Source organism: Ictalurus furcatus, chromosome 20 (genome assembly GCF_023375685.1).
Source record: "Ictalurus furcatus strain D&B chromosome 20, Billie_1.0, whole genome shotgun sequence".
Classification (NCBI taxonomy): Eukaryota; Metazoa; Chordata; class Actinopteri; order Siluriformes; family Ictaluridae; genus Ictalurus; species Ictalurus furcatus.
The window spans coordinates 14,472,610-14,487,793 of NC_071274.1; the positions used below are offsets into that span (position 1 = coordinate 14,472,610).

The 15,184-nt window shown below is 39.3% G+C and overlaps 1 protein-coding gene across 1 annotated transcript in view; it reads right to left on the bottom strand.

Annotated features, from left to right (window-relative positions):
* gpc1b (glypican 1b) overlaps positions 1-6,408 on the bottom strand; it is a 142,757-nt gene extending 136,349 nt beyond the window's left edge. The window contains exon 1 of the mRNA XM_053652287.1: positions 5,995-6,408. Within this exon, the coding sequence (XP_053508262.1) occupies positions 5,995-6,148 (154 nt within the window). The 5' untranslated portion in view covers positions 6,149-6,408. The remainder of the gene's footprint in view (positions 1-5,994) is intronic.
* Positions 6,409-15,184: the final 8,776 nt, after the last annotated feature.

The window sequence follows — 15,184 nt, forward strand, 5'->3', positions numbered from 1 at the left end:
GCCATTACAAAGGCAAAGGCTTTTATCTTTACACGTAATTAGGATATTGCAATACAAGCTTACTGGCTGGTGGTAGCTAATAGACAAGTTCTTGTTTAAAATTAGAGGTTATGCTCTTTTCCCTAATACTCAATAAATGTGACAGTCACTGTGTGCATAAGAACAATTCTGTAATACCATAATGGCAGCACGTATCTTCAGAATCATCAATACTTGGACCATGTCCCAAACTGAATACTACCATACTAAATAGTATGCCAGTACACCTGCCTTCTTAGGCATACTACATGGTGTGCAGTATACTGCTTGGAAGAAAGCCTTGAATTCTCACTGAATTGGAATTTACTTGGTACTTGCAGCTGTTAATCCACATGGGCAGCACAACCCACATTACAGAATGTTCTTCCACAAGTAGCTTGCAATAGAATTTTTCTACAAAACGGCTGACATTTGGCCCAGCAGCTCTAAGCTTGTGTTTTAATTTCTTCCTTCATATTTAACATAAGTCACAAATTATAGGTCTTAACATCAATCTCAGAACATTGAAGTAAAATGATAAAATAAGACAGTGGTAACAAAAACAATTCACAACAAAATAACAAATGATTACCAGATTATCATTCTAATTATCATCGACTTCTATTTTATTCTTCCCTCAAGATATGCCTCATTTCTGTTATTAGCTCTTAGGGATGTGGTCTAGTGTGGGTTGGAACCAGGAAGTGAGGGGTCAGAGCGAGTGGTTCTGTAATCACTTAAGTGTACACACCTGTTTCTTGTTCTCTCACTGCATATTTATTTCCTATATCACTATCACTATATTTTGATGTTTTGGCATTAGCTAGTAAGATGAATGAGATGAAAAAGGAAAACAAGATTAAAAATGGCCTAAACAGACTAGCTGATTATATTTTGAGGTCAGTAATAGATAGTTATTAAACTGTAATTAAATTGTGTGTCTATGAACTGTATAATTACTTTCTCTAAGAACAAAATGATGACAAAGATCATGTTCCCATAGTTTCTTGCAGTAGATCTAGTAAGAGATGACACTGAGACTAAAAATATTATACAAACTCAATATCCTGTATATTGATCTGGCTGAGAATTGGACATTTAACACCTTACCTCAGACCATCACACCCATATATAGGCCTTCCCAAAACTATCGCGACAAAGTTGAAAGCAATTATATAGGACGTCTTTGCATTAGAATTTCCCTTCACTGGAACTAAGGGGCCCAGTCCAAACATGTTCCAGCATGACAATGTCCCTTTGCAGAAAGCAAAGTCCATGAAGACATGGTTTACCAAGGTTGGTTTGGAAGAAGCACATCAGTAGCCTGCACAAAGTTCTGACCTCAGCCCGACTGAACACCTTTAGGATGAACTGAAACTTTGACTGAGCCCCGGCCTCCTCTCCTGATATCAGTACCTACCGTACTGATGCTCTTATAGCTGAATGGGCAAATACCCACAGACACGATCCAAAATTTAGTGGAAAGACTTCCCAGAACATTGAAGGTTATTATAACAGCAAAGGGAGAGTAAATCTGGAATGGGATACCCAAAATGCACATATGGGTGTGATGGTCAGTTGTCCACAAACCTTTGGCCTTAGCATATGTGTTAATGTATGATTAGTACATCATTATTATTTTTTGTGTTCTTGTGTAATCTAGATGGCTCTATTTCACCCATGCTCCTACCTCCTCATGTGATTGCACACAATTAACAGCTTGTGACTACAGTGGAACCTACAGGTATCTTGTCCTCCAGAGTTGGGTGTAGCCTCCTCTCATCCTTATCTACCTTGATGTGTGTTTCTGTATATTACTAGCCTATATTAGGTATCACTCCCCATGTTGTTTGTTATGTTACCTCTATGAGCTTGCACCTTGTAGTTTTTACTCTCCATTCGGCAAGTGTCATTTACCTCTCAACTCTCCCTGCTGGGTTGGCTTCTCATTACTAGCTAATTGTTGATGGCTGACGATAATGTGCCACTTGCATGGTTGAGTGGTTTTCCATCCCCATAATACATGCTGTTCATTGTTAAACCTTCTACATTAGCTAGAAGGGGAAAGGTCTCAGAATCACAAAGCCAGCATGGCCAAACAGACTGTTTATGCATCACCTGCAACCTGGTTCTCACAAAAGTTACACAGGGAGAATCATACCCTAAGAACCCCTGGTAGGCATCTAAGTGCCCCTCATCCACTATGAAGGTCATGCCCTAGACAGCCTCCCACCCCCAACCCTAAAGGCTCACAGAGCACGGCCCTGAAAGGTATAGACTGGCAATGGGCCACTTTACAAGTGAAAGCATTGCTCATTGGGCAGAGATTATATCAGGACAGTGGCTCCTGATTTGTTACTACACTTCCACCTCCAGCTGTCAGCATTTTCAGGGCTCGGGGCATAATCATTATCAGACCCCAACAAAGTTATTACTCTGACCTAAGAATCAATTCGATCTTAGATAAAGGTAAAATACAAAATGCTGAGATCACAGTTTAAAACAAGGAGTTTTACCTGACTTACTTCCTTGGATAGAAAGGATGGCACTTTTTGTTCACTTCTAGATTTGAAGGTGTTGAACCAGTTTCTTCTCTTTTTGTATGGTAAGCTTGTCAGATGTAGTTCAAGTCATGCAAACACAGGACTGTTCACATCAGTAAATCTTCATCCTTGTATCCCCTGGTATCCATTGGCATCAATATACTGATATATTTGTATGACTGACTCACATATATTACAGCACACTTAGTCACACAGTGAATGCTAGCCACTCCAACATGTGACAGATATTATTAGGTTTGCCAATTAAATTCAGCAAGGTGGTCATGTGCCATACTGGCATCTACAGATGATGCTAGAATTGACTATGGCAGCCACATTGGATTGCTGGAGCAGCCTAGGACTGCTGGAGCTACAGGCTTTTCTGGCTTTTTTTTTTGGACAAAGGTTTGGCAAGGTGAAAGTATACTTCACCAAAGTTATGTCAACATATTGCCTCTTGTGGCTCTCAGAATGTACTGACTCACTAGCCTTACCACTGATTCTTACCATGTTACACATTACCATGTTACAATTTAGCAACTGATTCCTGCTGTCCAAATGGATGGCAAGGTTGGTCACCTTCAGCCAGGTCAGTCTGGCTCCTTGGACTGAACTGAGAACAACAACCTAGCAGTCCATGATACCTGTCTGAAACAAGGGTCCCAAGCACAAGGTTCTTCTATAATCTTAGGTATGTGTATTGCTGATTCCCCATACTAAGTCTCCATCTATGTTAAAGTTATGGATGGAATATCTCTGGGGTCTCATATGCATATTACTGCCTTTCTAAAATAGGCTAGGTGCCTCCATCTACCAATATTCCCTAGGAGCCTGGCATGGGAGGTTCCCTTTGTGAATTGCTTAAGACCTGTCCTTGTGAACCTGAGACCTTGCTTAAGACCTGTCCTTGTGAACACAGGATGATCAACTGAAATCAACTTGTATGCCTTTTTACTAGCATTCACTTTATAAAAACAAGTGGGAATTGCATGCCTTAGTGATACACTTAGCTCATATTCATTGCTGGTCAAATGACTCTGGGATGACCTTGCGGTTTAAACTGGGATTACTGCCCAAAGTCAAATCACCCAACTTTGTGATCAGTTAATTGAGCTTGCAGATTTCATTGAAAATTAGCCCTATGATATTATGTGGATCAGATGGTAGCCACCCTATACTCAGACTAATTGTTCATCCATCATGGAGAAAAGTCATAAGGATCTCCCTTGCCGAAGCAGAGACAAGCATACTTGGTGGTGGATGTCATCACCATGGCCTACACATGGGTTAGTCACTCAGCCCCTATTGTGAAATGCCATCCTATGAGGAGCTTCTCCTCCTCATCGACATTATTTAGAGGCATGCCACTCTAGGAGGTCTGAGATGCTGTTTCCTGGGCCTTGGCATACAACTTATCTGGGTTCTCCAAGGTTAACATCACCTCTCCCAGGCATATGAGTTCAGTGGTCATCTCTGAGCACAGTACCCTGTTACTCATAACATTGTTATAGATTTTCCAGATGATTCTAGCTGCAGCTGATTGTAAGCAGGGGGGAAATAGTATGCTAGTTACATTCTATAGTTAACTTATCTTTGACATAAGTCTGTCCCCTATTCCAGATACTTCACATATTGCATTTTAGAATGCACACTTGTACTGTATAATGACATAATTATGTATTGTTATGTATAATTACAATACATTTGCCTTTAAACTTCAACAGCTTTAAACTTTAGTGATATAGAGGGATCAAGTGTGAAAATGTAAATCAAATTAATAATAATATGAATATAAATCTGTGCAATGCCTATGCATGAATTATTCAATGTCAAAACTAAAACCAAAACAACCAATTGAAACTGTCAGAGAGCCACAATAAATGATAAGTGCCCTTCTATACACATCCTACATGAAAACAACACTGAGAGAAGTCAAATCTGTGATTTCTGAAGCCTTTCAATGCTCTTCAATATTCCACATTCCCACACTTTCATGCATGAATGGCAAAAGTTTCACCCTGAATGCTGTGACAGTGATATATCTACAGAGTACTCCAAGCTGATTTAAGAGTAATGTATCAGAAAAATAAAATGAATATTTAATACAGGCTATCTGCCAAAAATTACATATGTATACGCTAAAACATGGCACTACATATGAATCAGTCTGTGTCCAGAATTAGTAACACTAATTTACACATTTTGAAGTCATAAAGATGTCTGACTCCAGCGTTAATGTGTCTGATTAATATACACTCAGTTAATCACTGTGATTGAGGGCATCTTGAAAAGACCAGGATTCACTTTATGACATCCACTAGTGGATGACGTTTTTACAAGTATAACAATTTCATCCCATAAGTGTCTAGTAGCTAATGGTTCATTTTCCTCTATAAATCATGTGTTATTTTATCACAGCTGGAAGGATTCCTGGCGTCAGCTTGCATGGCACATGTTGGAAGCAGACCACTAATAATCCAGCAGGGCGTCAGTACAGGGGTCAGGTGACTCTGTGTGTGTGTGTGTGTGTGTGTGTGTGTGTGTGTGTGTGACTCCTACAAAAGGACTATGGTCCAGTTTTCCAAAGGCACTACTGTACTAAGCTCACTGGACCTTTGCTAGGAATGTCAGAGTTTATCAGGCAGTCACAGTGAGAGTCATACTTTATCATCATATTTAGCACATTTAACATAGTCAGATTTATTTGTGTACTGTACCAACACTGTTTTCTCACTATATCACACCTTAACCTCAAGCATTTGCAGTAGTTGCCACCATATTTCCTTTAAACCATCTCTCCATAAACACACACAACAGGTTCAAATCTGTGAATTCCAAAGTGCACTGTGATCAAACAATCAAGAATAAATATTAATAACAAACAAAAGAAGTGAAATATTTAACAAAGAGTACGCTGCTAGAACATAGAATTACCTCTTCAGTTCATTTCAGCTGTCTCATAAGTATACTGCAAGTGCTTTGTCAAATTATAGGCATTTGCACCGTCTGACCAAGCCATACTATTTTCTTTTTTTCAGAATTGCAAATCCTTACTTCCAAGAGTTCACTCCTGTGTGTTGGCATATTGCAAAGCAGCACAATGGGCTAATTTGCTCATTTGGTGCAGCAAACTTAATCTGCTAGAGAACTTGCTTCTCCTAAAGCATCATGTGTTCTGCCTCACTTGTAAATATGTGGATCGAAGTGTCTATGAAATAATAAACGTCAGTGATAAGAGTTTCGAAACGTAAAATCAGCCACTTAGGTGCATTAAATTCAACACGCTCCTCTGGCATACAGTATAACATTCCTTTATAATTCTGTTGAGGTTTTACAAAAGCCTCCACCATCAGGGCTGTTTTGTGCGCTGCGTCCGTTAGTTTAACGCTTTAGACTTGCAACAGAGAGTTGCACAGCTTCCTGACACACTCACCGGAGATCTGCGCCTGCGGAACGCCGCTCATGCCGAAGCCCTTGGAGCTGTAGAATTGTCGGAAAGCCGCGCAGCTCCGAGATTTACCGCTCGCGCTCTCTGCGCTCACCGCTCCGGCCAGCACGCACAGCACGAACGCTAGGCGCACATCCATCCCGCACTTCAGATCCGACAAGGACACAGTGAAACGGACGCGCTTAGTGTAAATTCTTGTCCGTCTGAAGAGGTCCACGCGTTCAAATTGGCGTTCAAGTTGTCTTTCTAGTGCTGCTTTTTGTTGCAAAACTGAGATGCATTGGGTGGAAAAAAAACGCCTACGCTGCCGGTCTGGTGATCAACTGCCTTTACTCCGTGCCTGTTATTTGACTACACTTGCGCACCCGCTCTGGTATATTTATTTAGAGAGGTCTTCAATAACGTATTAAACATGAAACTGAATAACGAAACTGTTTCGTTGTTTGTCCGGTCCAGAGTCAGTGTGCTGCTTCCCCTGCGCTCTTGGGCCGGACAAATGCTTAGACAACGCAACGTCAGCCGGGAAAGCAGGGGGCATCGAGCTCGCGCGCCTCTAGAGGACGTAACACTAAAACCTCTTCTGTATGAGCCAAAAGCCAAAAAGAGCGGATTTAGCTTCCAGCTTCCGGTGCCTTACCGCCCCGGACACACTGCTCTCTAGAGATCCCTATAGATATATTGACCTTGGGTATTTAAAAATAATCAACACATAGCCTACGCGCATATAGGTTTTGAGTTAAATGCAAAATACAGAAATCTGGTTTGGACGTAATAGCCTACGTGTATGTTTAAATCTCTCTCTCTCTCTCTCTCTCTCTCTCTCATCCTTTTTTCTTCCCTATAAATTCCCCTTCGCCAATAATAACTCTAAATAAAGCATACCTTTACCTTTTTTATTCGATTTATTAGTCCAAAAGCTAATCGAAGGTACAGCAGTGGTTTTAGCGTGCAATTATGTACATTAAATCATCATTATACTACATGCATTACCATGTACTCTAGAGGGTACCACCACAGAGACAAAGAAATGCACAGTACACAGTTTTATATATCTCAGACTGTATATGCTCATTTCTACTTTCTTTCTTTCTTTCTTTCTTTCTTTCTTTCTTGTATTATTATTTTTCCTGTAAACTACACTTCCTTTAAGAGACAACGCAAAGTTATACCATACAACATTAATCTTAATAAATTACTGTAAATGAAACAGCCTTCAAATGCTCAATAAATAAACAAATAAATAAATGAATGGATAATAAGAATTTATTTCCTCCAGAATTACTAACACCCATCATAGAACTGAACACAAATTATAGTATAAATATATATATATTTTTTTAAGATGTTTTTTTTTTTATTATTGGAGTATTTTCTATCAGAAATACATGTACAACACCCCTAAAGAATATTTTAATTGTAATTCTTGGAAGGCTTTCTTTCATTTGTCCCCAGTAACTGTTACCCTTGATTACCTTTAACATTACTGTTTCCCTGGGGTATAAATATGAGGTTCTACACATGTAAATTCCCTTTGTTATCCGTTTCCACAGGGAAATAAATTTAAGATACAGATGGTTGTTATATAATGAATATTAAAATAATATTTAAGCATTAAGTACAATTGCAGCCATAACAATAAGCTTCACATGCTTAAAATTTCCTACATGGAAGAGTGAACCAAGATCTCTCTACAGGTGACTCCAACCTCCAAGTCTCGCCGGGACACTGATTAATAAAGTTGATTTTACCACATTTTACCACATTCCTGTGACAGGATTCAAAGGTGCCAAACATGACTAAGAAAGCCATTTGCTGCTTAGTTCTATTAATGTCTCTGTGATTGTGAACAATGCCTACAGCAGTCTGCTGGACAAATCAGACAGAAAACACTGCATTACCATAAAAGATTCCAAGACAACAGTTAGGCTCATAAGTGTAATAAGAGCAGAAATGATACAGATCTTTTTATAATGATGAAAAGTGTGTGTGTGTGTGTGTGTGTGTGTGTGTGTGTGTGTGTGTGTGTGTGTGTGTGTTGCACTCTTAATGACGCACTTTAAAGCTGAAGATAAACACATAGGCATACATTTCTAGAACAACACAGGTGTACTGGTGGCAAGAATGTTTGTGTGAGAATCATGTCCATATGTGTGTTCATGAAACTGTTTCAGCTGTTTCAGAAAATAAAATAAAATATGGTTTAAGCATTTCTTAAGTGTTTAAAATTGTATATTAGGTTTCTTTTCTTGTATAACTAGAATAATCAAAAGGAATGCCTGAGTCAATTGCACAATAAATGCGCCATACTGGACAGAACAATAAGGGTTAATCATATTGCAAAGCCAGGGGAGCAGAGTGGAGCAGCAGGTAGTGTTGCTGTTCGCAGCACCAGGGTCCTCAACTTGATCCTGAGCTCAGGTTACAGTCTGCATATCTGTGTAGGTTCCTACCTAAAATATGACAGTAGATGGATTAGCTGTGCTAATTTTATTTTTCAAGAGGGTAGTAAAAGTGTAATCATTTTCAGAACTGGGAATTCCACACTACCACACTCCTAGTAGGTAATAGAAAGCCAATATAGTAAGTCACCTATGGTTTGCATACTATTTTCAGGCCATATTAGCCTAAATTACTGTGCTTTTTTAACTTACCATTTAGTATGGTAAAACGCTATTTTTGACATTTGGAACAAGGCCTTCCCCCCTCCATCTGGCCATGTGGGTGGTTACGAGACACAACAACAGCTGATTCATCTAAACCTTTGATTGGTCATCAGTGCATGGGCAGCATGGACACTGACTCACCCAAGCCCACTCAGCTGGTCATGAGAGTGTGGGCATTCACAGAGACTGTGCTGTCAGGAAACAAGTACATATAATATAGCCAATGGCAGCAGTACACACATTTATCACTTTTATCATGTGATTTAAAGAAACTGAAATTGCTGAAACAGTCTTAAGATTTTAATTTGACTGTATAAAACCAGTGGAAAGTACACATAATTTTGGAAGATGTAACAAAGTAGTACCTCACTTGGCTTCTAGATTGTGAGCATGTGACATACTGCAAAGTGTAATGAAGTATTTACTCAAACATTTGTGACACATGCAAGTTTTCTGCTCTGAATTCTCAAAAATAGAAAAAAATACTGAATTAACATGAATCATCTCGTACAAATATGTCCAAAAGCCTTCATTTTCAACCCCAATTGTTAGAGAGAGCATGGTATTAACACAGATAAAGATATATAGTACTTAATCTATTTTGTACATCAAATTGAAGAGAAATTATCATGATGTGTCTTGGGTCACAATCATGATGGAATTTCCCCTTGACATGTACACTTTATCCAGGACCCCCTGTGTGAAAGAACAGTTTATCTCTCAAAATGGTTCCTGCTGTAAGGATTAGATCACTCGCACTTCCAGAAGTTTCCAAAGGCTACATATTTATTCCAGACTAGCCTATTGAAGTTTCATTAGACTTGACCATGAAAGCCTCCTCTATAATAAGGAACATATGTAAATGTCTGTAAGCATATGTGTGTGTGTCTGTGTTGTTAATGGTGTAGGAGACACATGGACATTTTACTAGCATCCGCATGCCACTGTTTTGGGCCTGTTCTCCCAACATACAAGATGGTAAAGCAGCAGAGCACTCTAATTCATGAGTGTTCAGGACAGTTTTGCTGTAACACACATCAAACCTACCAATTACCTCATGGAGTGAATTGGGTGTATACCTGTGAATACCCATACTGGGAGTTTGCCATCCAGAACTGGATCTGTGTCCCCTATGTTTAAAGGAACAGTTTAAACAGTGTTAAATTATCTTAATGCAGAAAATCTGTTAAGAATGGGCACTCAGCATAATAGACCAATTGTGCCATGTGTGAAAATAAAAGGATCGACAATCTCTCTCACACACACAAACACACACACGCACACACACGCACACCACAGGGATGTAATGGATTACAAACGCATTACTTAGATTGAATAGATAATGTATTCTAAACACATACAAATAGTGATATGAATAGGCCGTGCATCATCATCATCATTATTATTATTATTATTATTATTATTATTGTTGTTGTTGTATTTTTTAATTATTTGTTGTTGTTTTTTTTTTTAGAATGCTTTAGGGTATCTGGTTGCGACTACAGGTTTAACAGAAAACAAAAGGTGGGAGGTTTTTACTTTTATGTGGGTGCAAGCAAGCAGTCAGATTTAAGGCTCAAATAAAGACCATTTACAGTAATGTGTGGTGTTCCTAAGTAATTGCCTGCTCAGGATCACAGAGGTTTAAATTAAGCTATTAGTTTGTTTAGATTTCTGAAAATAGAACCAACCAGGCAGGTACAGATAAAAAACAAAAACAAACAAACAAAAAACAAAATAAAGAACCCCATGCTCATTTCTATTTGAGATGAATGGGGAGACGTCATAGATGTCAAAGCTGTCAAAGCTGGCAATTCTACCTCTGTATTTAATTCCACTGTACTGTGTTAAACCCCTAACATACACACTGTAATGTTATGCACTCACTGTATAATTCACTTAAGCCCAAAGCAAATAAATTTAAATAAATAAATAAATAATAGTGCCAAACCCACAGTACAGTAATCACTAAACTCACAATTGGGTAGAAATTAGGTGAAATACACACACACACACACGCACACACACACACGCACACACACACACACACACACACACAAATAAATAAATAAATAAATAAATAAATAAATAAAAATCCATGTTGCTTAGTCTCTTAGAAAAAGGATGAGAAGACAGAGCTACAAATCAAACTAGCAGAGAAGAAAACAGAAAGACATTTATAAACACCAGCAGAAGAAACATTCATCAGTTAGCATAAGAAAATGAGATTTGGTAAATAACAATGAATTCATCATCATCTCCTCCAAGTTGTTGGGACTGGTTCCATCAGTCATGTCGAAATTTAAGAGGATAGATTAAATGTCTTCTGATAGTAAGTAAGACAAGTATTCAACAGCAGATTTACAGAAGGAGAAGAACATATTTACACTTCAGGGCAGATGATACTGCAAATGGCTTGTGATCCTGGAATCTTACTCTTAAGCCCTATGAACTATTACTCACATTTAAGCCACAACGTAACAACATTTTCTGTATTCTGGATTTGACAGAAAAAACACAAGTGATCAATTAGGACATTTTTGTTCTTCTTGTGTTGTTGTCAACACACCCCAATCAGTACTTCATATATCTGATGTACCATTCATGTCCTTGAATTTTTTTGTCTATTTCCTGTTAATTGTCAATCATCTCTAACCAATAATTGTCATAATCTTCAATAATGTCCAAATTGAGGAGTGTTTCTGTCTCAAGTGTCTTTAGTGTGTTCTTTAGACCAGTATTCAGTTTTACCAAGAGGACAGAAACACATTTATCTTTGGACAATAAAGATGATCCTGTAACCATAACCCCTGATTGGTGACTCCAGAAACATATCTGAAAAAAATATATAATCAGATATTTTGGCAACACATACCGTGTGTGTCATATCAGCCTGAGACATAAAACCTCCCTACTAGCAAAGGATCCCCTCCCATGAGTACTAAACCACTTTACATACACTTCACAGTATATGAAACAAACTCAAAATAACATTTATTGTGAAGTCTTGACAACTCGAGAGTGTGTAATTTATGAGCCTTGTATATAGTCATTGTCTTTTATGTGTTTTGAACCTTGATTTGTTTTCAACTTTTTGCAGTTTGCCTATCGTGTTTGCGATTCATGCTTGATTGTGTTTTGACCATTGCCCTTCTACAGACTTTGACTTTAAAATTTAGAATTTTCAAATAATAAACATCTAGCACATGGATCCTCAAACCTCTCCCGAGCTATGCGTGTTACAGTATGTGTTTCTGTCAGACATCTTACACTTACTACAGTCATGACAGGCTCATCTTTAACCCACACCATAATGGTTCAGTCATATGCTTAGAATGCTATTCAGGTGTTTTGAGTTGGGTTGACCTCACAAAGTTATGAAAAAAACAAAAACTATTTTTACTGTTCTTACCACACTCTGTTCTTACTGTTCTTACCCACTTCATGCTTGTCTTCATATGCGTGATTTTTTTTTCTTTTCACATCTTTCACCCAGTTTGATATTTCTGGTGTATGTAACCACTGTAGATGTGTTCTGTGGGAGAGGTAGGTGCTCAGTGGTTCATGCAGAGATGCCTGAAGATAGAGGATGTTTGATAAAAGGAAATACGGCTATGAAACAAAGTGGTTGATAAGACAAGGCATACATTATGTGACCACAGCAAAATAAACACAGTTATGAGTTTGCACCAAATTGTTAATTGTTAATGGTAATTCAAACAGAATATATGGTCCCACATCTTCATCATCATCTCCACACAGTGGTCATGTTGGGCTCCAGTAGTGGTGTCAACATCAAGCAGGGTGAATTTTGATTTAAGTCTTTTCACAGTGTTTGTGAGAATAGAATTCAACAGACAATCTATCAGGAGGAGAGAAACACTTTGGTCAGTAAAGACAATACTATAAATTGCCCACAGTTCGCGAAATATGAAATTAATAATAAATAAATGAATAAGTATATATATATATATATATATATATATATATATATATATATATATATATATATATATATATATATATATATGTAGGTATGTATGTATCTTGTCAGGACCCATTATATGAATTGCTTACATTTTATCCACACTTTGGGGTTTTCAGTCTCATGTGAGAGAAATTGTCTTATTTTTCATGCTGCATGCTGTGTTATATGCCTGCGCAAAGATGCTTGCCTAAGAAGGTCATGTCATGTCATTTAGATTGGTACAGAATGTTTATCTGCTTACAGAGACATAAACATATTTTTCTGTTAAGGGTTCTGTTACGCTCCCGCCGGCAGATGGCACTGCGGCGTCGACATGCACGAGCGGCTTTAGAGAGCACGCATGCACGAGACTCTTGTGTATGGAGACGTGCCTTTGTTTGTTTTGGTTCTCCCCCTGTTTAAGCACTGTTTGATGTTCGAGGGTGTGTCTTGATTTACTCCAGGTGTCGGTGCTTTAGTTTGATTGTGGTTGTTATTTAAACCCCTCGTGTTGCTGTGCACTTCGTGCAGTATTGTCAACAAATCCTCCCTGAGCGCAAAGCACTTCCGGGTGTCGCCACGCAGCCTATGCAGCTTATGCAGCCTACCCAGCCTCTTCCGGTTACTGGCAGGGCGGAGGCCGTGACTGAACCGGAGGATAAGGTTGTCACAGATCGTAAACAGCCTGAGGCCGGCGCGGTGGACCCTGGTTGGCAACTAGCGCTAAAAGAGCTCGAGTAGCAGATTAAGTGGCAAGAGTACCAGACGCAGCTACTGCGAGTTCGGGAGCAGGAGCTGGACGCTGAAGGGAGAAGGTTCGAACTGGCAGCTCAGCAGTGGAAGCCGGCGCCGCTGCCACGGAAGCTTAACTCCCTGAGAGCAACCTTCCCGTATCCCGTTGACGCAGAGCACTCCAGCCGGCAGCCGACTCCAGTGCCGTCCTCATCGGTGAGTCCACCTAACTTTGATGTTAGCCGACACATTGGGCTAGTGCCTGTATGTAGAGAAGATGAAGTGGATGCTTATTTTGCTGTGATCGAGAGAATAGCCATGACATTAAGTTGGCCAAAAAGTTTATGGACATTGTTATTGCAGTGTAAGCTATCTGGTAAAGCACAAGAAGCATGTTCCGCCCTAACCTTAGAACAGAGTTTAGAGTATGATACTGTTAAGGCTATGGTTCTCAGTGCATATGAGCGTGTGCCAGAAGCTTACCGGCAAAATTTTAGGAACACTGTTAAATCCGTGCACCAAACAAATGTGGATTTCGCCCAAGAGAAAGCCATGCTGTGTGATAAATGGTGTTCAGCTAGTGGAATAAGGAATTTTGATCAGTTTAGGGAACTGATATTGTTGGAGGAATTTAAGTCATATTTGCCAGAATCACTGGTGATACATTTAAACGAGCAGAGAATTGATACACTGTCGAAAGTTGCTATTTTTGCAGATGAGTTTGTCTTGACCTATAAAGTTGTGTTTAGTTCTCCATCTCGGAAAGATGTGTCGGCACATTTGTCGAAGCCTGTGAGTAAAACCCTTACCTTTTCTAAACCCTCAGCTGGGTCTTATGACTGTTTTTATTGTCATGAGCCGGGTCACATATGCAGCCGCAGCTTCACAGAACGTTTCTGAAGGACTTTGTGAAATTGAGCCAGAATTTGAACCTTTCGTTTATTCAGGATATGTGTCCTTGGGTCCTAACAAGGTAAAGAAGCCTGTATGTGTGCTGAGAGACACTGGGGCTGCTCAGTCATTTGTGTTAGAAAAGGTGTTACCCTTCTCTGAAGCTTCGTATGCAGGCAGTGATGTCTTAATTCAAGGTATTGAACTGTCTGTAATTCGTGCGCCTCTCCACACAGTATATTTGGAAACCAAGGGTTTCTCAGGTCTGGTGAAGGTGGCTGTTCATCCAGCTTTGCCCGTCAGTGGTGTTTTGGTCATTCTAGGTAATGATATAGCTGGTAATAAAGTCTTTTCCTTACCCGAAGTAGTTTCAGAACCTGTGAGTGCTGATTTTCAGCCTGATGACCAGCACTCTTCTGTGTTTCCTGTTTGTATGTTAATGCGGGCCCAGCAAAAAAAAATGGGGGATTTAGTTGATTTATCGGCTTAATGTTTTGAATCTGTAAATGGTCAATCAGAATCTGAAACTTGTCAGTCATTATATTTTATTGAAGATGGGGTGTTAATGAGGAAATGGTCTCCTCCTTGTTCCAGTGATGATTGGTTGGAAACATTTCAGGTGGTAGTTCCTAGCCCAATGAGAAGTCATGTTCTGACCTTAGCTCATGATCATCCTTGTTCTGGACATGCCGGGGTCTGTAAGACTTACCAGCGTGCCTTACGTTATTTTTATTTTTATTGTGATGTCGCAAGATACTGCAGGACTTGTCATACTTGCCAGTTAGTGGGTAAATCTAATCCGCTTGTTCCTCCTACTCCCTTAAAACCCATAGTAGTCAGCACAGACCCTTTTGAATGTATTATTGTTGATTGTGTTGGACCATTGCCCAAAATGTGATCGCTGATACTCTGTCACGAGCTT